Here is a 24,787-nt window from a genome sequence, read left to right as displayed (position 1 = left end):
TCCACCATAATTTGCAAATAAATTCCTTAAAAATCCTACAATGTGATATTCTGGATTTTATTTCTAATTTTGTCTGTCATATTTGAAGTGTACCTATGATGAAAATTACAGGCCTCTCTCATCTTTTTAAGTGGGAGAACTTGCACAATTGGTGACTGACTAAATACTTTTTTGTTGCCCCACTGTAATTATATTCTTGTGTAAAGCATACACTATGTGTAAAAACATAAGAAACTGAGAAAGACCGGAATGACCTAAGAAATAATGGCTTGAAAACAACATGAAAACAAGCAGAGAGGTGAGGAGTATTGGAAGTTCAACGTTTGACTACATACCAGAAACAATAGGCAGCAGAAAGTTGATATAGAGTAACTTGAGAATTTAATGGATCTGACAATTCACTCCAAGTGCATAAACATGAACTCTAGTATGTGAAAAACTGACTGGGTTGGAAAACTCAAACGAAGTGTGTCCTGCCAATTCCAATATCTCACACGCTTTCCTTTCTTCTGTTTCAGGTGGGCAGAGCCTGAGGCCTGAGTTAACAGATCGCCTGCTGCTGCTGTGTGCGTGGCACGGATAGTCAGTGACTCTCTTGGAGGAAGTGTGTGTGTTTGGCCTTTGAAGAGCTCTCATCCAGCACACAGTGGCCCGGTCCTCCCCCTTCACCCCATCATCCTCCCCACCCACCTCTCCACAGCTAGCGACAGACCCCGGACAATAGTCTCTCCGAGATTTATGAGGTCCTTGTGGTGGCCTGGCTCTTTGTCAATAAGAGGGGTTTTATTTCACCACTTTTTTTTCTCTTGTCTTCTTCCTCTGAAAAAGGTGTGGGACCCAACTGTGAAATGGGAGACGGCTGTTTGACATGTGAAGCCCGCCTGGAGAAAATGTCTGCTTTCAGGCCTGGATATAAGAAATTACTCAACAAGAAGGAAACGTCACTGTACGGAATGTCGTTTTCCCTCTTCCCTTCTCATTAACAACAACATGTCGGATTGTCCTGACCCTGCAAATGCTTAGTGTCAAAATAACAATGCACCTACAGAATATGAGGACAATGTGCAACATTTCCTTCTGCAATGTGGACTCAAAGATCGACCAGTACTTCCAGCCTACGCTGTACATCATTGTCATCGTCCTGGGCCTGCCCACCAACTGCATGGCTCTGTGGGCGGCTTACTTGCAGGTGAAGCAGAAAAATGAGCTGGGCATCTACTTGATCAACCTCTCCGTGGCTGACCTTCTCTACATCGGCACCCTGCCCCTATGGATCGACTACTTCCTCCAGCACGACGACTGGATTCACGGCCAGAATTCCTGCAAGCTGTTCGGATTCATTTTCTACACCAACATCTACGTCAGCATCGCCTTCCTCTGCTGCATCTCCATCGACCGATACCTGGCCGTGGCCTACCCGCTCAAGTTTGCCAAGGTCCGGAGGGTCAAAACCGCCGTGCTGGTCAGTTCCGTGGTGTGGGCCATCGAGATAGTGGCCAACTCTGCACCCCTCTTCCACGACGAGCTCTTCCAGGACCGTTTCAACCACACCTTCTGCTTCGAGAAGTACCCCATGCAAGACTGGGTGGCAGGCATGAACCTTTACCGGACCTTTCTGGGTTTCCTGGTTCCCTGGCTGCTCATGCTGGGTGCGTACCGGGGCATACTGCGGGCGGTGCGCGGCAATGTGTCCACGGAGTGCCACGAGAAGGCCAAGATCAAGCGCCTGGCGCTGAGCCTAATCCTGATCGTATTGCTGTGCTTCGGGCCATACCACGTGCTCCTGCTGTGTCGCAGCATCCTCTTCATCCAGAAGCCCTGCAACTGTGGCGCAGAGGAGGACCTGTTTGCAGCCTACCATGTGGCGCTGGCGCTCACCAGCCTGAACTGTGTGGCTGACCCTATCCTCTACTGTTTTGTTAACGAGGGTGCACGCCATGACGTCGGTCACGCACTCACCACCCTGCTGGGGGTCTTCAAGCGGAACTCGCCCTCGCCAGCTGACGCACTGACAGCTGGCTCTGTCACCTTGGAGACACCACTGTCCACCAAGAAGCAGCTGGGCCTGTACAGCGAGGTCAAGGCCAGCACCTACAAGACAGAGCTGGTGGCCCTCAAAGAGGAGTGTCTTCAGATGACCATACTCGGTGTTAAGAAATGAACAGCCATCCTGAATCGCAATGGGCGGACATGAGAAAACACAAGATTATGTGGAAGTGGGGGATGATTCAGTTTATGTAGAATAGAACGTGGGGGAGATTTTAGAATTCTCATGTGAAATGTTTTATCAGTTTTGGGGATGACACCTCATTATGTACCTCCAATGGTAAACTGCGATTGAAATGTGTTTGATACAGATGAAAATAATCATATCAAGATTGACCACGAGTACATTGTGACGACAGTAAGAAAGACCACACTAAGTTCAGTCGCATAGATGTGATGCAACGTGAAACTAAGGATGTTTGCCATCAAACTGTGTCCTTCTCCACCTCGTCATCTATTGACGTGTTCTGGGCGGGACAGAGTTATCTAACAATGGATTTGACATGTTTACATTTCTCTTTCAATGAGCCTCCAGATGCATTGTAACAGCTCCAAAAATCCTAAATGTGTTCTGTCAGCCGGAGAGTGAAGCACAATGCAACGTGTTTGTGTTCGACAATTTCACTGGGAAATAAATTAAGTGTATCATCGTTTAAAAACTGTGTTGTGTCCGCTGTAACGGTACATTGAACAAATATTATGTCAGGAAACCGAAGTCCGGGGTTCAACTGTATGGTTGATGTGTTGCCGTAAAAGCATTAGTGTGTTGACCATGGGCCCGATAACAGTGTTGTGTCGCTTTCTTTCTTCAATGTTCATTGTCTTGCAGTTGGTGCCTATTTGAATAGATAGAATAACAAACACTTAAGATTAATGTCCCCATTAACATTTCTTGTGTCTTGTCTGTCATATTTGGAAATCACACATAATGACATTGACACTGCAATACCATTTCCTGATGTGAGGATGATGGGTAATTCCACTGGCTGATGGGACTGTCACATTGTTGCCTGCAGAGGGTGGGTGTTCTTGAGATGTCAGGGAGACATAACTCCTCCTAATGGTAACAGTACAGAGCGAGTTAAATAAAGGTGAAATCAGATACAAAGTAAAAGATCCAGGTCCACGCTACATTGGCATTGCAAGACCTGCATGATGTGCCTATTTCAAGTAAGCAGGGCAAGGCAGCTATCACCCTCATCGCCACTGCTTACCTGCTAATGAGCCAGTGAGATTCCTAATCAGATGTGATCACAGCTCTGCCAGTCAAATGTTTCCCAGATCAGATTGAGGCCATCTGCAGCCTCTCACTCTGCCTCCAGGGTTTTAATGGTTTTGCTCAATGACATGGAAATGATTAAGGTCAATAGTTCAAATACAATGGGTGTCTTATCTCCGAGAGGCAGGTTATGTTTTCATTGATATTAATGGGTTTAAAGCGAGCCTGGTGACCTACTCTGTTAAGTCAATATGGAAATACGAATGAGTGTTTAAATTAGATTAAGCTATGTTTTAAAATGGATTTTGATTCACCTAATTGTGGAAAGTTCAGGAGGAGGTGTAAGCAAGTTACATACACTAGGTTTGTCTGGAGTCTGTACAAAATGTTATTTCTAAAGGAGCTCTTGTCACAAAAATAGTCCGGGAACGAACGACCAGTAAAATATCCCGGCCTTAGACTATTCCATTCCACTGATGTTTGTTGTTGTTATTGGCGTAGGCCACTTAATCAGATGTAATAATGGCCATGCTGTAACCGAAACAGTCATTTCCTTATTATTACACTTGCGTAATCTTAGCATGACAAGCCCACCCCTTGCTTTAGTGAGCACCGCTGAGAATTGGCCGAACGAATCCCGCTGCATTGCTTTCAAATCATTTTACCACAAACAGGGTCTCTCCAATGCGCCCTGCCAACCTACAGATAAAACACAAAATGCAGAATTTTCCACTGCTAATTAATTAATTGGCATCACAAAACCATGTTTATTCAGAATTTAAATCTCATTTCACATTTCCCACAAATCAAATCACTGGCTGGACACTGATATAAAATACAATCTACAGAGGCATTTCATTTGATTGATATCCTCAGTGGTAAGACAAGGTGTTAGTGTACCCCAGTTGTCCTATATCAATCAGAAATAACTAACACTGTGAATACTGATGTTTGTGTTACTACTGTATTTGGGATTGTCATGCATATGATAATTGGTATACTATATTACTCTCCGAGGAACCCAAGCTTGAAATTACTGTAAGCTTTTACCTAAATGACCTCATTAATTTGTGTGGTACAGTAGGACACACTGTCAGAGCAGCCTGGTCTCATAGACTAGTCATAACATAGCAAACGAAAATCCTGGCCACTCAAATTAGTATAATAGTTTATGTTTGATATGGTATTAAAGTGTCATCAAACACACATCCTTTAGTGGGGCGCAGGGCCGAAGAATAAAAGTCGACATAAAAGAAATAGAGCCCGCAAACAAAAGGAGGGTGGTTGGTTGACGTGGATGGGTTGCCATATAATGTGAAGGTCTAGCAAACCAAAGGTTACATGTTTGAATCTTATCACGGACAACTTGAGTATTTTAGCTAATTAGCAACAACCACTTAGTATATTTTAGCTACTTTGCAACGACTTAGCATGTTAGCTAACCCTAACCGTAACCCTTTAACCTAACTCTTAACCCTAACCCCTAGCCTAGCTAACGTTAGCCACCTAGCTAACATTAGCGTTAGCCACAGCAAATGGGAATTCATAACATTGCAAATTTGTAACATATTGTATGAATTGCAATTCGTAACATATCATATGAAATGGATCCACAAATTAATACATACCATACCAAATGTGACATATCATACTCATTTCAGTCCAGGTTGGTCAGAGGTGTGCCTGATAGGATTGTAATCAGGAAAATGAGAAAACAATGTCTGTTTTTGCTTTCCTTCATGATGTCATGCTAGACGGTTCAAGGCCCTTTTAGGGTGTGTGTCAAAGTCAACACTACATTTAGTGTGTTTTTCCCCGTTCTGTTGGTCTCAAAATGGAATTAAGTAATTTTTCTCTGAAACAAATATAGTTGGCCCCCCCATATGAAAATCTGTTTACTGTGTCACAATGATACACAGTGGGTACATTTAAAGCAGTGACATGTAATATTGTGAATTTTCATGCAGAGCTACAGATAACCTCTTACTGTATGTAATTACTGTCTCATTGTGCTGGCTTTTTCAATTCACACAACCATCATTTTCTTTACCACAGTATTTTGTGATATCCTCTGTAAAACACACGGGTTTGCTTCCCAACACGTGCTGTTGAGAGCATACTGGCAAAAGATAACAGCGCTGTATTTATGGAAACTGGGTTGTTTTCACCAGATGTAAAACATTTTAACCTAAGGTTTTGTATTCATATCCATTCCATGAAATCTGATCTCCAGCTAGGATAACTTCTCTTTACATAGTTGAAATGGGGAATCATTTTATGAAAAAATATGTACATATGAAAGAACATGTATTTTTCTACGTATATGACAGGCACTGTATCAGAATGGATCCTTTACCCAGTAATACAAATTGCTTAATTATTTCATTGTGATCTAGTTTGGTGGTTCTTATTAAATTACCTAATGCACTGAATGGGATGTAGAATAGCATTAGCATAGAACTTTGAAGCAATTTAAAATCAGGACAGACACTACACTTTTAGAAAAAAGGTTCTACCTAGAACCTAAAAGGGTTTTACGCAATGGCGACCCATGGCTATTGGACCTAGGCCTTCAGTGGGGGGATTATTATTTTTTTACAACATGTACCAAACTCAAAAATCAAGAGAAATTACAGAAACGTAGCATCACGTATTAATGTGCCCAACTGAATCGAACAGGCCTGAGGCTGAGCCGTGATTCGGACTGCCACTCACACAGAGATGGCATCCGCACGGATAATGCTACCAGCAACAACAACCACACTGCTTACACAACCTGTGGTAGCCTAACGCCATCACTATCCCACCATCACCAAAAGCGACAACAGTGACACATCAAAAGATGGGAGTGTGACAGTCTTGTGATGCTGAATGGACAACGACCGTAATATGCAGCGCTCTCCATGCACTTTTTTGTAAAGCACATAGGGCCGATGGAAAGACAGCAGTCAAACACAGCGTGATGTTAAAGAATAAGCAGCACATTCACGCGGACATAATAAGAGAGTAGGTCCCAATCGTAAGAATACAAAAACACAAGCTAGCTAAGTCAGCCATTGGCTAGACTAACAGAAGCTACAGTGCCTTCAAAAAGTATTCATACCCCATGACTTTTTCCACATTTTGTTGTGTCACAGCCTGAAAATGGATTAAATTGAGTTGTTGTATCACTGGCCTACACACGATATTGCCATAATGTCAAAGTGGAAATGTATTTTTTGAAATGTTGGCAAATTAATTTTAAAAAATGAAAATGGGGTATTATGTGCAGATGGGTGAGAACAAAAAAAATTGTATTCCATTATTATGTCAGTCTGTAACACAAAAAAAGGGGAGTAAGTCAAGGTGTATGGTTACTTTCTGACGTCACTATACTGTAGATCGAAGGCATCTGCTATTCAACTTTATTAGGGCAGAATTTTGGAGTGACAGTGGAATTAACCAATCACATTTGGACTTGTAATGGGTGGGACTGGACAAAAACATATGGAATCGTCCACCTTCTCAAAGGCCGAGGAGAGACAGGTCACTGATGGCGATCAAGGCTTCCAAGATGGCATAGCAGTTGATCGGACGTCAGAGAGGGAGGGGGAGGAGGTCCAGAGGGGGAAAGGTGGCAAAGAGCTTCCTAGGGTTAGAGGCAGATCTTGGAATTTAGAGTGGAGAAAGTGGCTTTGAGCAGAGACAGAGGAGAAAATGTATATATAGGGACAGATTTCCCTATATATGAGTGATATGGAAGATATAGGGAGAGAGGAGGGTACAGACTTTTTTAGGACATACATTTTTTGGACATTTTCCATCAACTCATCTTCAAAACACTCTCCTGCAACCCGCCTCACCAATTTATATTTATAATGCAAAGTATTATTTACCTCAAATCTGTAATCCTCCAAGAGCAGAGGAGCTAGATCCATGGAATTTCTGTCAGTGCCAGAAACTCCAGAGAAGCTAGCCAGGAACTAAAAACCAGGGTTGCTTTTGTAGCCAGAAGTCATCTGGGAGAGGGAGGGGGAGGAGGATTCAGTGTGGGGAAGTGTTGGATGAGAGCTAGCCATAGAGAGTCAAAGGACAGAAGCTAATCCAGATGCTAATGTTCAGAAGCTAGTTCAGAAGATAGTTAGCTTCTTTACTGGCAGTAGACAGACACATAGTTGACAGGCTACAGAAGAGGCTTAATGCAAGGAGATTGAAATCAGAAAGTTAGTATTCAGCTGGCTGCGTTGTTGACACTAACCACGGTTTGTGGTCATCAACTTTATTAGGGCTATCAGTGGAATTAACTCACATTTGGACTCTGGAAAAAACTATGGAATCGTCCACCTTCTCAAAGCCAGTTTTTCCAAGATGGCATAGCAGTTCAGACATCTTTTGTCCTCGCGTGCCCCGCAACTTTTTTCACATACATTTTTTACATTTTCCATCAACTCATCTTCAAAACACTCTCCTGTAACCCGACCAATTTTTCTCTCCATGTCCCTGCCAGATTTCAACCGCTAATCTCTGGACATTCATACCTGGATCTCACAGCTAGCTAGTTGCTATCCGTGTGACTTCATCGGATCTTTAGTTGCTATCCGTGTGACTATCGATTCCGGAGCAAACATCAATAATTCCGGAGCTGGCCAGCTCCGTCAATCACTCCTGAGTTCCATCAATCACTCCTGGGCTGCAGTCACCTATTCGGACCCATTTTACTGCCTACGCGGAGCCCCACCGGGCTTTCACAACTGGACTGCCGACGTTATCTACCCGAAGGAGTTATCTGGCTGGCTCCTCCGCCGCGACGTTACCTGAACGCCCATCTGAGGCCTGCTAACCGTTAGCTGTCTTATCGGCTGCTATCTGAATAGACAATCGGACAATTAATTTATTTATTTTTATTGTTATTATGTTTCTCCTTGGGCCTCTATAACTATATCTATTGTTTTTATTTTTGTTGTTGTGTGATTTGGATTAATCCCCTCTACCACACGGAACCCCACTAATCTACTGACGGAACGCAAGAGGTGGCTAATAACAGACCTCCATCCTATGCTAGCTTGCTACCGATGGCCTGGCTAGCTGTCTAAATCGCCGTGACCCCCAACCAAGCTCTCCACTCACCGGACCCTTTTGATCACTCGACTAAGCATGCCTCTCCTTAATGTCAATATGACTTGTCCATTGCTGTTCTGGTTAGTGTTTATTGACTTATTTCACTGTAGAGCCTCTAGTCCTGCTCACTATACCTTATCCAACCTATTAGTTCCACCACCCACACATGCAATGACATCTCCTGGTTTCAATGATGTTTCTAGAGACAATATCTCTCTCTTCATCACTCAATACCTAGGTTTACCTCCACTGTATTCACATCCTACCATACCTCTGTCTGTACATTATACCTTGATGCTATTTTATCGCCCCCAGAAACCTCCTTTTACTCTCTGTTCCAGACGTTCTAGACGACCAATTCTTATTGCTTTTAGCCGCACCCTTATTCTACTCCTCCTATGTTCCTCTGGCGATGTATTGGTAAACATTACTGTGCAGCCGTATTCATTGATCTGGCCAATGCTTTCGACTCTGTCAATCACCACATCCTACTCGACAGCCTTGGTTTCTCAAATGATTGCCTCGCCTGGTTCACCAACTACTTCTCTAATAGAGTTCAGTGTGTCAAATCGGAGGGTCTGCTGTCCGGACCTCTGGCAGTCTCTATGGGGGTGCATCAGGGTTCAATTCTTGGACCGTCACTCTTCTCTGTATACATCAATGAGGTCGCTCTTGCTGCTGGTGAGTCTCTGATCCACCTCTACGCAGACGACACCATTCTGTATACTTCTGGCCCTTCTTTGGACACTGTGTAACAACCCTCCAGGCAAGCTTCAATGCCATACAACTCTCCTTCCGTGGCCTCCAATTGCTCTTAAATACAAGTAAAACTAAATACATGCTCTTCAACCGATCGCTACCTGCACCTACCCGCCTGTCCAACATCACTACTCTGGACGGCTCTGACTTAGAATACGTGGACAACTACAAATACTTAGGTGTCTGGTTAGACTGTAAACTCTCCTTCCAGACCCATATCAAACATCTCCAATCCAAAGTTAAATCTAGAATTGTCTTCCTATTTCGCAACAAAGCATCCTTCACTCATGCTGCCAAACATACCCTTGTAAAACTGACCATCCTACCAATCCTCGACTTTGGCGATGTAATTTACAAAATAGCCTCCAATACCCTACTCAACAAATTGGATGCAGTCTATCACAGTGCAATCCGTTTTGTCACCAAAGCCCCATATACTACCCACCATTGCGACCTGTACGCTCTCGCTGGCTGGCCCTCGCTTCATACTCGTCGCCAAACCCACTGGCTCCATGTCATCTACAAGACCCTGCTAGGTAAAGTCCCCCCTTATCTCAGCTCGGTGGTCACCATAGCATCTCCCACCTGTAGCACAAGCTCCAGTGTCACACCCTGATCATAGTTTGCTTTGTATGTTTCTATGTTTTGGTTGGTCAGGGTGTGAGCTGGGTGGGCATTCTATGTTACATGTCTCGTTTGTCTAGTTCTATGTTTGGCCTGATATGGTTCTCAATCAGAGGCAGGTGTTCGTCATTGTCTCTGATTGGGAACCATATTTAGGTAGCCTGTTTGGTGTTGGGTTTTGTGGGTGATTGTCCTTAGTGTCTTGATGTCCTTGTTACTGCCTCTGTGTTACTTTGCACCAGTATTAGGCTGTTTAGGTTTTCGTGGTACGTTTATTGTTTTTGTATTTGATTCGTGTTTACTTTGTTTCATTAAACATAGCCACGCCGCATTTTGGTCTGACTCTACTTCACTGAAAGAGAACCGTTACATCCAGCAGGTATATCTCTCTAGTCACCCCCAAAACCAATTCTTTCTTTGGCTGAACGAACTACAAAAATCTCTGAAACTGGAAACACTTATCTCCCTTACTAGCTTTAAGCACCAACTGTCAGAGCAGCTCACAGATTACTGCACCTGTACATAGCCCACCTATAATTTAGCCCAAACAACTACCTCTTTCCCAACTGTATTTAATTAATTAATTAATTTAGCTCCTTTGCACCCCATTATTTTTATTTCTACTTTGCACATTCTTCCATTGCAAAACTACCATTCCAGTGTTTTACTTGCTATATTGTATTTACTTTGCCACCACATGGCCTTTTTTGCCTTTACCTCCCTTCTCACCTCATTTGCTCACATCGTATATAGACTTGTTTACACTGTATTATTGACTGTATGTTTGTTTTACTCCATGTGTAACTCTGTGTCGTTGTATCTGTCGAACTGCTTTGCTTTATCTTGGCCAGGTCGCAATTGTAAATGAGAACTTGTTCTCGACTTGCCTACCTGGTTAAATAAAGGTGAAATAAATAAATAAAATAAAATAGCGAGTAGTAGTTTTCCCACAGTCTAGCTAGCTACTGGCTGCAGTAGGTGTTATCCTAGCCAAGTACAGTATATCTCAACACCACAATATTACATCCGCGGAGTTGAGTGCAGACTAGAGTTTTTGGAGTGAACCTCCGACTCCTTCGAGTCGCTTCTGCCCTAATACATTTGAATGGCAGACAACTTCAATCTAACTTCTGAGGGCCTAGCCAATGGCTAGCCAGATTTATCACCCCAGAGACCGCCAAAGGAAAATCCTGATTCAATCTTTTTTTTTCTCTTCAACAAACTAAAGAGATTAGATCAGAATATCATTGAAAATAATAATATAATTAGAATATCATTGAAATATTATTGAAAAGATAACATAGAAATGAAAAGGACATTTACATTTTAAAACTACAATTATTTTATAAATCCTTAGGCCTTTGGCATAGAAGGCCCTAATAGTTCCCCACTGGACTATCCCCATGGTAGAACCCCTTGAAGAACTCTTTTGGGTTCCACGTAGAACCCTTTCCAAAGAGGCTTTAACTTGGAACACAAAGGGTTCTGCCACAGGGACATCTGGAGTGTAATAATATAATAATAATAATAATGTGTCATTTAGCAGACGCGTTTATCCAAAAGCGAGTTACAGGCACGCGTGCATATATTTTACATATGGGTGGTCCCGGAAATCAAAACCACTATCCCGGCGTTAGAAGTGCTGTGCTCTACCAACTGAGCTACAAAGTGTAGGCTGCACGCATCCCACTTCCTGCTGGTGTCATCGTCATGGTGATGGCTCGTGGTTCGTCACACTGTTGGGTCACCGAGGAGACAGGATTCCAGCTGGTCCCGCAGTGTTGACTCCAGGGGGACCAGGGGAGACAGAGACAGATTCAGGATGCGGTTATGTTTCCCGCATTCCCATCCTCTCTGTAAACAAACCTCCAAGAACTCTGTGTTCTGCACCAGTGGGGAGCCTGAGAGACAGACAGAGGGATAGAGAGAGCAAGAGAGAGAGCGAGAGAGAGAGAGAGAGAGAGAGAGAGAGAGAGAGAGAGAGAGAGGGTGAATGGTGGATGATGGCGAAGCGTACAAGCGACAGGCCTAAATCCCTAAAAAAATAAATGGTCAGACTGTTTTACTGTTGTGACATAAGGTACTTTCATCAACAGGTTTGCTTTGGAAGTTGGCTCGTATGGCTAATTGTATGTCAAAAGTGAATTTCAAAATGTAAGCCCCTGTAAGTCCTCTTGACAATCTCTTCAGCGCACAGTACATGGGAATGCGAATGACCTCTTAGCGTTGCTGTAATTATTTCCTGCCAAGCATCATGCACTGCACGGCCTTAATAAAGAGCAACTGCCTTTAAAAACAACAAATCTCTTTGAAAAGCTGGTCTAAAACAGAGTTTGGAACATGTGTGCGTCACAATGGGTAAATGAAGGCTGGGATGGTGTCCATGATGTCCATTTGCCCACAAATATGGGGTGAATAGCTGCGGTGCTTGCGCTCTATCCAATAACTTAGACCATGAGACAGACCTGCCCAGCAACTACGACTTTGTTAACAGACATGTTGCAAAATAATTATACTTGAGAAATACTGCACCAAATTGCGACACTAAAACATGTGGCACATTTTGTTACTTGAGAAATACTGCACCAAATTGCTCAACTACAAAAATTTACTACAGATTTCTTGAGTTATCTTCATTCTGGGGATTTTGAGGAAGTGGAATAGGCTTCAGTGTCTCGTGGGGAACAAACATCATTGATTGTCTAGTACAGGTTTTCGTAGGCTATGGGTAGGGAACCAAAGTGGGCCCCGGGCATGTGAGTGGTGGGCAGTGAGTTATAAGAATCCATCTATTAATCACAATGATTTATTCTTCATTTGGGTAGTCGGAGGACGATTTGTGTCCCAGAAGGATGGTCCATTTCTGATTTGGGTCTCGAGCTGAATTTCTTTTAGAAACACTGGTCTAGTGATTGGTACCCAAAGAGTGGACTAAAACAACAACAAAAACTTGCCACTGTAAAATCAGCAGGACTTCTGCCCCAAAATCAATGTGTCAGAACGGGTTTCACTTGGGAGATTCACTCCTGTTCATCCTTTATTATTGTGCGGCAAATGAAGATGAAGAAGCCAGTGAGGATGTGGCCCCAGTGATGGGCCTGCGAATGCAAGGCACCCAGACACCAAGACAGAGATGTACGTTGCCTAATTCTGCATTGAACCAGGGATCATTTTCCCCACACACAATCCAAACTGAAAATAACGTTGGAAAAATAAACACAGAGTGGTAAAAGAATATCGTGTCTATTTGTCTTCCATTAACATATCACATGTACCAACATCCACTGTGGGGGACAATGTATCTGTGCTAGACAGGCAAGAACAGACCACACTTAAAATATACTAGTATATACAAATATATGTACCAATGTACGATAAGCATGAATAATAATAATAATAATAATATATGCCATTTAGCAGACGCTTTTATCCAAAGCGACTTACAGTCATGTGTGCATACATTCTACGTATGGGTCAATGCCTTTAGCGACCAATACCTCTAAAGGTGTATTAGGAACATCTAGAAATGACTTGCTTATAATGTTGTCCCTAAACTATATGATGAAATGAAAACAACACTTTGGCAATATACAACAAATACACAATGTTCAGTATGTTTTATAGGTGTTGATGTACCACAATTGGCCTTGTACCACAAGTACACAGCTGTTGCTGTAGAACCATTTAAAATGGATAAAGGTAAAGACACAAGAGCGCCACCTAGTGTACAATCATGTGCACCTTTCTACATTGTCCAGCTTCTGCCTGATAGTCTGCATCATTATCTTTACCAGCACAGCTCTTGCCACACAATACATCCAGGGAGAAGTCAATGATAAATATCCCTCAAATTTGTCAAAACTATTACATTAAATCACACTAAATAGTGGCCTAGTGCTTCTGTGGTAATAAAACTGTGGCAGAACAAACGTTTTGGTCAGTGTTTCACAAGGGACCTTAATTAGTGGTGGGCATGCAGATATTACATGTATAAACACACCCCACTGAAGTTGAAATGTAAATCTGTCTATTAACTAATTTACTGACGGGTGATGTCAATGGGCAGGAGGCAGGCCACAACCCCATCCCACAAAAAACAGCAGAAATTGCAGGCGGTCTTTTCAAACAGCTCTTACACTATAAGGGCATTGTCATAATTTTCACAATTTTACAGTGTTATTCCAACCTCATAGTGGTATATATTAAACACTGGAAAATTCAGTTTTTGACTGCGCTATGCCTTTACAGCTGAAATGTGTCACTTTTTTTGGCAACCCGACCAAATTCACATAGAAATATAAGTTATAGATCTGCCATTCTCATAGAAAGCAAGTCTAACAAGTTTTGGTTCTTTTACTTTAGGTTTTGTACACCAGCTTCAAACAGCTGAAAATACAATATTTAGATGATATTTAAATGAGTATCTACACAATTACTGCTTGTTCGGTCACATAAACTGAAGTTAGGTGAACTATTAGACTTTTAGCAACCAAGAAATGGCGGGCCGATTTCTGTATACTGCACCTTTAAGTAACGCTAACGTTATGGTTAAGGTTATGGTTTGGGTAAGGGTAGGGACGTCCCAGGATCCAGGATAGCACTAACCGTAAAAGCACCTCTTAGATCTCTTCAAGTGCAACACTCAGGTGAGCAATTGTTTGGGGTGTGGTCAAATCTGTTTAGGAGATATGTTTGTTTCTCTATATCAGTGTTATTGACCATTTGACAAATCACAATTTTTGCTCACTGATCATTTGGACAAATAATGATTTTGCAGGCACTGGAATTTTCTGAACTTGGGGGGGGGTGATATAGCCATCCAGTGAAAGGAACTGAGATATTTGCGTCCATGTGACAATGTGTTTTACTGTAGCCTTAACCTGGTTCAAACAAGCAAACCTAAACCTCTAACCTTTAATAAAATAAGCTTGTTTTTTTCAAATATCTGAATGTTTATAAATGGGCCTAGAACCTGTACTTTGAATAGATCTTACAAAAAGTTAGCAGTAGTTTTAGTAGCCTAAAAGATTTAACATTAGCCAGGGGCCATGTTTGTCGGGGACTGCAACTAGATGCTGCTACATACGGTATCTAGAGTAGTTTAGCTGTGGAATAAACTGTGTCAGTTTAACCACTAGGTGGTGACATTTTATAATAATCCTAGTTCCACCTCTCTCATAGCCTACTTTTACTTTCACCAATTACAATGTGGATAGGCCTATAATGCAAAATGATGAGGGTTTGTAGATTCTAACACAGTTACTTTTTGGATCAAGGATCCAGAAAAAATATGAAATATATCTACAAAACATACCAGTAAATAACAATAAAAATAAAACTCTTGCATACAACTTGGACCTAATTTTCATGTAGTTGAATAATAAAATTATTATTAATAATAATAATTATGATAATAAATCATAAAAGTACATAATGGAGACTTGAATAACTTAAATAACATAAAGATGATCACACCAGATGTGGATATTTGACCGGCTCCTTTCATGCTGCAGGTCAGGAGGGAACAGTAGTCCCAACACCATGTAGGAGGGGGCAGATGGGGATCCCTCCAAACAATGGGATGGGGGTTATGCATGGAGAATCATCTGCTGCTGGTCTACATCAAGCTTGGCTTTAGCCTTTTACTTCTAGCACAGAAGGAGAGCCACATGGGTTTATGTGAAAGCTCATAAACCCATATTGCTGGAATGGAGGGGTTTACCCCGGGCCATCTGTCCAAAATTACCAGATGAATCCAATGCTTTGATGGGAAAATTCTGAGATTGGTGGCTTTACCTACACATAATACGTGCCAAATCACTCTGAAAAAAATACTTATTTTAATGGTGGCATTGGATCTAGTTGCCATTGTTACATGAACGATCTCTATCAACCTCCTGATAGTTTACTATCGTTCTAATTGCCTTGTCCAATGTTTGCACTTGTTTTGGTATTTATGTTGTCCTTCTTGCACACAGCATTTTGCTTTTCCTTATTGCATATTTCTTATCTCTATTATTCCCCCCTTCTCAGAGGAGCCTTTGTACCAGACCATGCTATGTTAAAGATTCTTCCAGTCTCATCTGCTCCTCTATTGGACCTGCTGTGCTCTCATGGCATTGTGGCCTGACACTTTTCTTTAGGGGGACTTCTATTGTGACCTATGACTTAAAATGTGCGGACACATATAAAATGTGATTTATTTGATTGATATTACATTATTGTTTGAAACCTGTGTGTCAAAATCAAAAGTCTACAGCATATCGTTTGGATTATTTTTTGTCTAAAAAACTAAATCAAAAACTCTACATGTGAAAACAATAATGAGAAAACATAACTGGTGTATATTCACAGACCAATCTTGCTTCCTCACCCTAGTTACCACATGGGGAGCCAATCGGACAGGCTCCATCTGCGATTCAGTAGGGTCAGACAGGGCCGGCCCTAGCCTTTTAGGGTCCCTGGTTGGGGGGGGCTCCCACCTAGCGGCCAAAATATTTTAGTGCCCTGCCGCTTTAAAGTGGAGAGATTTAATTTTGAAAGTTGATTTCCTGCTGTTCTACACATTTTGCATGGGGAGAAGTGACATTTTTGTAATTTAGCAGACTTAAAGTTAGTGCATTCATCTTAAAATAGCTAGATGGGACAACAACATATCACAGGTATAGAAAGTACATTTGCAGTGGATGAGAGCATCGACGGGAGCCCTAAGTGACCGCTTATGTCGCCTATGCCTAGGGCAGGCCCTGGGCTCAGCTATAGTCCGACTTACTGCCTGCACTAGACAGTCCAGAGTTTTGAATAAAGGGTCACAGTTGTAAAGAGTGCTTTTCTTTCTCCGTGGTAATCATAGAGAACTGCAGTTCCTTAGCTTGTGTGTGTGTGTGTATACCCCAACTCCCTCATTTTCATTGAAGCAAAATTATAATTTTCTGGCTAATAATGGGGGCCTCAAGGATTTAAATATTATGGTGTGGGTCCCTCAAGGGGACGAAAATGGGCCATTGTGTGGGCCTCAAGGCGGGGAAATGGTCCAGTGTGTTAGAAATGCCAGAACCGATTTCTGGTGCCAGTCCGCCCCTGCGATGAGGAACCAATTGAAACCTTGTCATATTTCATATCATACATGCATATCATATGTTGTGCTGTGCATCGCCTGAATAATCAGCCTTTCTAGCAACAGGTACAAATAGTATCCTACATTTTTTATTAAGCAATCTAGGAAATTTTACACCCAGATAGCTTCAGAATAATCTAGGCTACAACAGCTGTTAGCTCCTATACATCCTGCCTTATAAAACCCAAAGAATGTTCTTACTATGCCTCATTGTAAAAATCGTTTATGGGCTAGGCTACATTATATTTTCGATATTACTGTAGCAGGCAACCACTAAAAGATAGCTGAAGAGTATAGGTCCACAACATGGGCTGAAAAAAGTAGGATACTGCGCGATTGTTTCTTATCCGAACTCTGGCGGTCCAATAAAGTGTTTTCATACATCTGCCTTGGATTTGCCACGTATTTCTACACATCAAGCGGCATATTCTCGGAGAAAACCGAGATGGCTCAAGGCTGAGAATTTCACAGCAATATGAAATCGTGTGAGATCCCTGCTTGTGTGTAGGCCACGGTCGACGTAATGTCACCTTGACGAGAATCTAGAGGAGCACGAGGGGCGCTCAGCATCTGTCTAGGACTGGACAGGGACACGGAGAGAGGGTGTGTGCCGGCAAGTGTGTGTATGTGTGTGACAGAGGCAGTAAAGCCCGGCTCGGAGTGTTCGCGCGCACGGAGGATCACCTCCATTTGGTTTCTTCCACACGGAGATGGCTGGATTCCACACAGGTAGTAGCCTACTATATACTTCCAAGTTTCCTTTCCTATAGGTAGAGCAGTTTTTGAAAAAGGTTTATTTTAGAATCTGTTAAGGGGTGTAATTATGTATAAATATTTAGTCAACCCTGTTATGGCAATTATAGGCTGTAGGTCTACACTATAACATAGGCGAATAACATAATAAGTATGCCTACCCTTATAGGCTAATGTATTATTAATGATAATAATAGTAATCTCTGACTAAGCCACTTCATCGTGGCTGTTTTTTTCTTCATAAAATTTGCACGATAAGAATTCCAGTGAATGAGGCACTGTGGAGCGCCGTTAGAAGTTACGGCTCCAAATCAGCCTAGATTTACATCTTCCTGTACATCTTCCTGTCCATCGACCCTTGGTTAGTTGTCCGATTTTCACTAGATGGGATACAGTTTTTCTCAGATTTGACATTTCATAGCAAGTTAGGAGAACTTACGCAACAGGTTAGGATAATTAACGTAACAGGTTAGGATAATTAGGTTAAGTTTAGGAAAAGAGTTAGGGTTAGCTAAAATGAAGAAAAACAAATCAACTTTTGACGTTAATTTGACTAAATCTGTATCCCTTCTAGCATTGACCTAGTTGTCCCCGACACCTCCTCTTTCTTTATCATGTGACATTTATTTTATACTCTGAAAATCAGTTCATCCAATCGCGTTTCGAGAGGGGCGGCTCGTTTTCTCAACATTTGACAGGGATGATTCTGATCCTCGTGACGTCACCCGATACCCTGCGCTCCTACAGTCAGTCAGCGAAGGGATGCTCTGAACGAACGATTGCAGCATCTTTCCTGAGAGACTACAAACAATTCGCATCTCCCTCTAGCTTTGTATCCATTCTCGGCATTCTCTTCCCTTTGGACCCTCCTGAAAACCCACCTCTTGCCCTCCAACATCGACTGCAGGGTGTCTTCATGCACGAAAGGACGACCGGATAGAACACCATATTTTTATTTCAGCGCTTTTCCTTTCCCTTTATTTATTTAACCTCTTTTGTCGTCTGTATATTTTTGTTTTGATCTTTTATTTTGTTGACCATTGCCTAACCGCAATACAGAGAGGAGCGCCATCGTTCTCCATTGCCTGATAGGAATATTGCAGTGGAGTGAAATAACACATATGAAGAAATTAATGGAAGATTAAATTAGCCTACGTTCTACAACACGTTTATAGTATCTGGAACGGGACATAATTTATCTGTTCATTGGATTTTTGTTGAGGTTTTTACGTTCCATACGCAGCGCAAGCATCGTCTTCCTCGGTTAGAACAAATAACCCATACTCTGCGTAGCATCTCGGTGTTCTCTGAAAAGGCGAGGATAACGCGCAAGATATTTCATTCGCAAGAACATACGCATTTTCGATTTTTGAATCGCTTCGTCTATTTAAATACATTTTTTTTCAATAGGCTACGTTGCATAAAGGGATAAACGCATTTTCACCCAACCTACTTTTAAAATGATGGCCGGCGGGGCAGTACAGCAAAACGGGGTTTTCTTGAATCCTCACCATCACAATCAACAGCCGCACATGGAGTCAGATCCCCCTGATTCGCGTAAAAGGCCACTGGAGACCCCAACCGAGGCTAGCAGCACTAAACGCACAAACACGGGAGGTAAGTAAAAGATGGGGATGCGAGGGATTATCTCGAATGTGTGAATCCAGGTTATCCTTATGCGCACACTGGGGGAGCACTGAAAAAGGGAAAGGATGGCAGGTTGATTGTCTGATTATCATCTTGATGTGTAGCATGGCTCAACACAACACTAAAACTACTGTTATTTAGTCATGTATAAAGCAACATTTGAAATATATTGCATCTTGTTGTAGTCTTTTTTTCATTGCATCTATTTACAAAACAAGGAAAATCCTTTGTGTTGATGGAATGAGTACAATGAAGGGGGTGAGTGAGAGGGTGCTGATTTGGAGGGAACCCTCAGGTCTCATGTACACTCTTAGAAAAAAATGTGCTATCTTGAACCTAAAAGGGTTATTTCATTCATATTTTATTTCACCCATTTTGAGTTTTACGCAAAGGAAATTGTGGATGTCCAAAACAACAGAACAGTCTCGAAACTACAAATAACTGAAAAACATTCCATTGTTGACCGCGCTCACATCCCTTGCTTTGTGACGGGTAATCGTGTGATAGTCGATAACTGTCACATAGGCTACGCTACTCTAGTCTCTTTGCGTGCAATTGCTCAAGAAGACAGTAACATTCATGCAGACACCATTATTAGTAGGCCTTAATAAAGGAGCTCACAGTATATGTCGCCATTTCATTGTCATCTGCTATCATGCAGTCACTGCTTATGCATCATTGTCATTGTAGCATTAAAAAATACTGCAACGCTCATTAAAAGAAAGGCTACGTTGCCATTGAATACATTCCAATCATGATTATGTTCACTGGTTGGAGCAAACATGGATGTCACCTTAGGTAATCACCATTTGCTTTTTGTTTACATGCTATCATGCACCAAGGATTATCATCCTCTACTGTCATTATTACTATACCATGAGTATTTACTTATCCTGTCTTCGTGGACTTTTGATAGGCCTACAAAACATTTTTGAAGGTAAAAAAAAAAAAAAGTTGTAGAATAGCTATTTTAGTGTGGCACACCTACCTACCACACACGTAACAATATCATGATATTTTTTACAACCAGAAATAAGCCTATAGTGACGCAAGAAAAGTGATTTCCCATAACCTCTTGCGATGATTAAACACCGTCAAGGAAATTAAGTGAGACAGCTTTGTTAAAAGGAATCGATGCACAGCTGCACATATCTAAAAACCATGCAGCACTCTTGGGAGACATTACCAACACACACATCTCATCCATTTGACCGAATGAAATGTCTGTGATTATGAGAACAGCTAGAGTACAGTAGCCACACTTTCCCGTGGAGTATTGTAGTCAACAGACGATCAGTCAAAATATTTACACACACACACACACATCTACTCAATGAGGTTGTTTTTGTTTACACATTGGAGTTTCTTTCTCTGAAATTATATAAAGAGCAATATCCTGGAAAGATACAAGCTTGATAAGAACACATTATAAAGGCTCGTGAATGCTTAAAAAGTAGTTAAGCGCCATAGCAGTCGGTTATATCGAGTTCAGTGTTACCAACCACTTCAATAGCTTGATGTTTTCATATTTGCATCACACACAAACATTTAGAAATGGTTAACTAAAAGCTTTACTGAGACCTTTCTAAACAATACTCTCGTGATCATAGTACCCCAAAGTGATTGACTGTGTTCTATAGCAGGGCAACCATTGATACTATATGTAGGCTAGCTGGCGGCCTTTCCATATTGGAGCCCAATAGCTTAATCAACAGGCCTCGTGTGCAGGTTGTTTGTGGTTGAACAGAACCGGTACTTCAGGACATTGAAGCTAGTTACAGGGGGGTACAGTACCTCATAATCATTTGTGATAACATTAGTTTTGCCACACACACACAATGTGCTTCCTCTTCCTGTATAGTGGCCTTCCTGCAGCCCCTTTTTGAAACTGAAGGCATTGTATTCCCTCACCAGGAATCACACTCTGAGGCACATGGTAAGAGAGACACTTTGATTTTGTTATTATTCTACTTTCTTTTGCTATTCGCTTACTAAATTACAATATTACTATAGCAGTTTGACAGTGATATGAATAGTTCCTAAAGAAAGGCAAAAAATAGTCTGCAGACTACAATAACCCAATCTTTTCTGAAACTATTTTGGAAAACCTCTAAATCTGATTTCACATTTTCGGCCTGCATCTTTTATTGAAGATATCTCAATTCATAAGCATCTTATGTATATGGACTATCATGGAAGCTTGGATCATAAGCATATCATCTGCAAAACAAATGTAGCCATATGTTTTAAGTTTTATATTAATTAAGTCCATAGCATCCATTTTCATGTTAAACTGCCATGCATATTTTGCCATGCTATTCATATTTGTGGAATCATATTTATAATATTTGCATATCTATTGCATATATTGTGTATATTCAATTGGTTGTTTATAATTTCATAATTAACATGATCACCTTCATTCCTTCTGCATGAAATTGTTAAAAGAGGGATTGATTGGGAATGATGATAAAGTGGGTTATAGACATAGTTCAACCTCAATGAATGTTGTGTTCTCTAAATAATGTCTACTTTACTGAATGTTCATCTTTGTCTGAGAGTGCTTTGTGCTGTAGCCTGTAGAGGCTGTAAATCATGATTATATGTTACATAAAGGTGACATTCTTATCAGGGGAAAAATCACTGACCTGGTTTGATTTATTTTACAATCCAGATGCTTGACTTGCTCCCCACTGCATACCCATGGGACGCATACTAAGATAGGTCTTCATCCCAACTCCCCTCTTATAAATAAATACATTATATTCCCCTCTGTCCACTATAATAAGATATGTTGAAGTCATTTTGTAAATGGATGGACTCGCACCAAAGTGTCTTTAGTGGATAGTGGTGAGGAGGCCTTCTAATGGCCTTGTCAAATGACGTGAGGAGACTGGGAATAAGTCCAGGGAGGGGGGGACAGAGAGGGGGTGCAAAGATGACGAGGACCCAGACGAGCTAATGATGGGAGGGGGGGTGATGATTCCTCAACCCTCCCCCCTCTGGCAGATACCATACACAGCACTGAGCCATCGGTCTATAGGACAGGGCCTTTGATGTTATCGATCGCATCGCTAGTGTTTTGTGTTGCTTTTCCCTCCGGAGCTGAGCGCCTCTCACGCATGCTTAAGTGACTTACCTTCCTTGGATCAAACCGTTGGTGCTGAGGAGAATGCGTCACACTTTCACAGAGTGAAAAACCCCAAAAGGGAGCAGAGCTGCTTTTTATAGAGGCTTTGCATAAACATTTGCAAATTGATCTGTCAATGATGTTGAAGGAGCACCATGAACAAAGAGCAAATATAAGCTTTGCCCATCGCCTACCAATCTCGTAGCCACCCAGTGTGTGTTAGCCCGGGCTGTTGTAGCCGAAACACTTCTCTGCGGCATAGCTGTTTTTCAGCTGAGCGTTTCTAGGCAGCACGGCGCTCTCTTTCTCTCCATCCATGCTAATCATTACTCTCCTTCAGCCCATCACAACTGCTCCCTCTTCTCCACCTCCACCCACCTCCTCATCATTCGCCAGCTGCCGTTGACTACCTACCCCCAGCAACCGCATGTGCAGCCGTGTCTGCCCATCGATTACCATGAACATGAAGGGGGAGCTGCTTCTTCTTCATCATCAGTTTTTTTTAAGCACTGCGTCAAAAAAAAATCCCATTGTATAGGGCGGGGTTTGGGTTGGGGCGGGTGAAATGGTGGCTTACAATTGGGCGCAGGAGTCACCTGTCTCCTCCAGCGGGTTGCTGAGTGGAGGAGAGGCCTCGCGATGAATATGGATGAGAGTGATGAAAAGAGCGATGCAGAGGGGAAGATCTAGCCCCCTCTCGAAACAGCCGTGCTCGACGAACAATGCACAGCGCCTTTCACACACTCACGCGCTGGAGAAGGAGCGCCACTCGGGGCATTAGCATAGTTCAGATAGCCGTGTCCGGAAAGGCTCAAAAGTGGACACAAGAAGGGGTGACATTTTGAAAAAGCTACACACGGGTTAGACCAAACCGAAACACATTAAGCGCCTGGCTACATAAGAAACAGAGGACAGCCACTAGGAGGTTCATACAGATGAACTGGTGACCTTGAAAACACTCCCAGACAGCAGAATGGCTACAGATGTGAAATACTTTTTTATTTTGTCTTATTCATGTTCTAGGGTTTACTCAGAGTAGCTTCCATATAGAACCAAGACAGGTGGTTGTCCATTAGCTGGTTTGGAGATTTAACTTGAACAAAAGGAGTGGAGGGTGAGACCAAGGCCCGCTCCCCCACACAATCTTCCCAGCTTAAGTGAATTGCATTTTTCCAACACCCCATTGCTTTTAGCCTAGCCCAGAATCCCACCCAGCCGCCGACACCAGATCTCCAGATTTGAACCGTCCAGGCTGATGGAGCCTATTCTGGGCTCCAGGACTCCTGGGAGCCCCTAGCAACGGATTACTGTGTTTACAAACTAGTTTATTATGTCAGATGCCTATTCATTATTTATTGTAGCTACCCCTTACATACACACATAATGACACACACACACACACACTTGAACGAATGACACTGATCCAACGCCAAGCATACTAGGAGTAAGACATGTGGGATGCATTCTGACCTAGCTGGCTCACTTTGTTGTTTTCCCAATAGAGCACATTGGGAGTGGTGAGTTGGAAGCATTTCTCTAAAACACACATACGCATGCATACACAAACATGCATAAAAACACACACACACACACAGAATAGGTGACTGATTTTCCTCCATTAAAGGGGCACTTCCCCAGTCAGAGGAACTAATGGATACCATTTTCATCTCTCTGTGTCCAATAAGAAGGAAGCCAGAGGTAGTTTTGCAAGCCAATGCTAACTAGCATGCTAGCAGATATCCATAGGCTTCCAGTCATTGCGCTAATGCTAGTTAGCAATTGCGCTAGCACTAGTTAGCAACTTCCTTCAAACTGCTCACAGAGACATAAAAATGGTATCCACAAGTAGATAAAGGGCCTCATTGCCAACATCTTGACGTATCCCTTTGAGTCTTATGCAATGACAAGTGAGGGGAAATGACTGTGTTCCGGCAGAAATTGTAACTGCTGGGATGTGTCCCTGTTTTTGTTGTGTGAGGGGAAAGAAAACAAAGACCCTTGGCAACCAGGAACCACAATCCTGATGCCTAATATCTGCTCAGGGCGGATCACATCTCTTTCAGGTCTATGCTCATTTAAATCAATCCATCCACAGTCCTCACTGGGATGCATCAGACAATTATTTAAAACCCACAACAGTTCAGCATGAAGCCTCTTCTCACAAAACATACTAATTCAATCTGAGGATCTTGTGCCCTAGCCTGACTTGGCTATTTTCTGACAGCGCCTGGGAAATATATCTGACAGGGAAAGTGGTTTTATTTTTACCTATCAGAGATCGATGTAGAATGTGTGCTTGTCTAGACAGGAGTAGCTGAGCAACTGTGCGCAGTCATCCTGCTTGATTAGTACAGGCTGCATGCAGGTTTATCATCTGAGCAACTGGGACTAGCCA

General features: G+C 42.2%; 2 protein-coding genes across 4 annotated transcripts in view; both read left to right on the top strand.

Moving 5' to 3' along the window:
* LOC124004666 (G-protein coupled receptor 4-like) overlaps positions 1 to 6,218 on the top strand; it is a 35,027-nt gene extending 28,809 nt beyond the window's left edge. The window contains exon 2 of the mRNA XM_046313340.1: positions 519 to 6,218. Within this exon, the coding sequence (XP_046169296.1) occupies positions 1,016 to 2,161 (1,146 nt within the window). The 5' untranslated portion in view covers positions 519 to 1,015 and the 3' untranslated portion in view covers positions 2,162 to 6,218. The remainder of the gene's footprint in view (positions 1 to 518) is intronic.
* An 11,238-nt stretch (positions 6,219 to 17,456) lies between these two features.
* Positions 17,457 to 24,787, top strand: part of LOC124005036 (RNA-binding protein Nova-1-like) — a 63,647-nt gene continuing 56,316 nt past the window's right edge. Inside the window, exons 1-2 of one of the 3 annotated variants that reach the window (XM_046313888.1) lie at positions 18,353 to 19,232; positions 21,124 to 21,198. In XM_046313888.1, the coding sequence (XP_046169844.1) occupies positions 19,076 to 19,232; positions 21,124 to 21,198 (232 nt within the window). In that variant the 5' untranslated portion in view covers positions 18,353 to 19,075. Of the gene's footprint in view, positions 17,592 to 18,352; positions 19,233 to 21,123; positions 21,199 to 24,787 lie in introns of those variants that run through there. The other 2 variants (XM_046313890.1, XM_046313889.1) reach the window with 2 other exon arrangements.

This window comes from Oncorhynchus gorbuscha, linkage group LG19, assembly GCF_021184085.1.
Source record: "Oncorhynchus gorbuscha isolate QuinsamMale2020 ecotype Even-year linkage group LG19, OgorEven_v1.0, whole genome shotgun sequence".
Lineage (NCBI taxonomy): Eukaryota > Metazoa > Chordata > Actinopteri > Salmoniformes > Salmonidae > Oncorhynchus > Oncorhynchus gorbuscha.
Note: the sequence above shows the minus strand (reverse complement) of the source record. Positions and strands in the feature narration are given on the sequence as shown.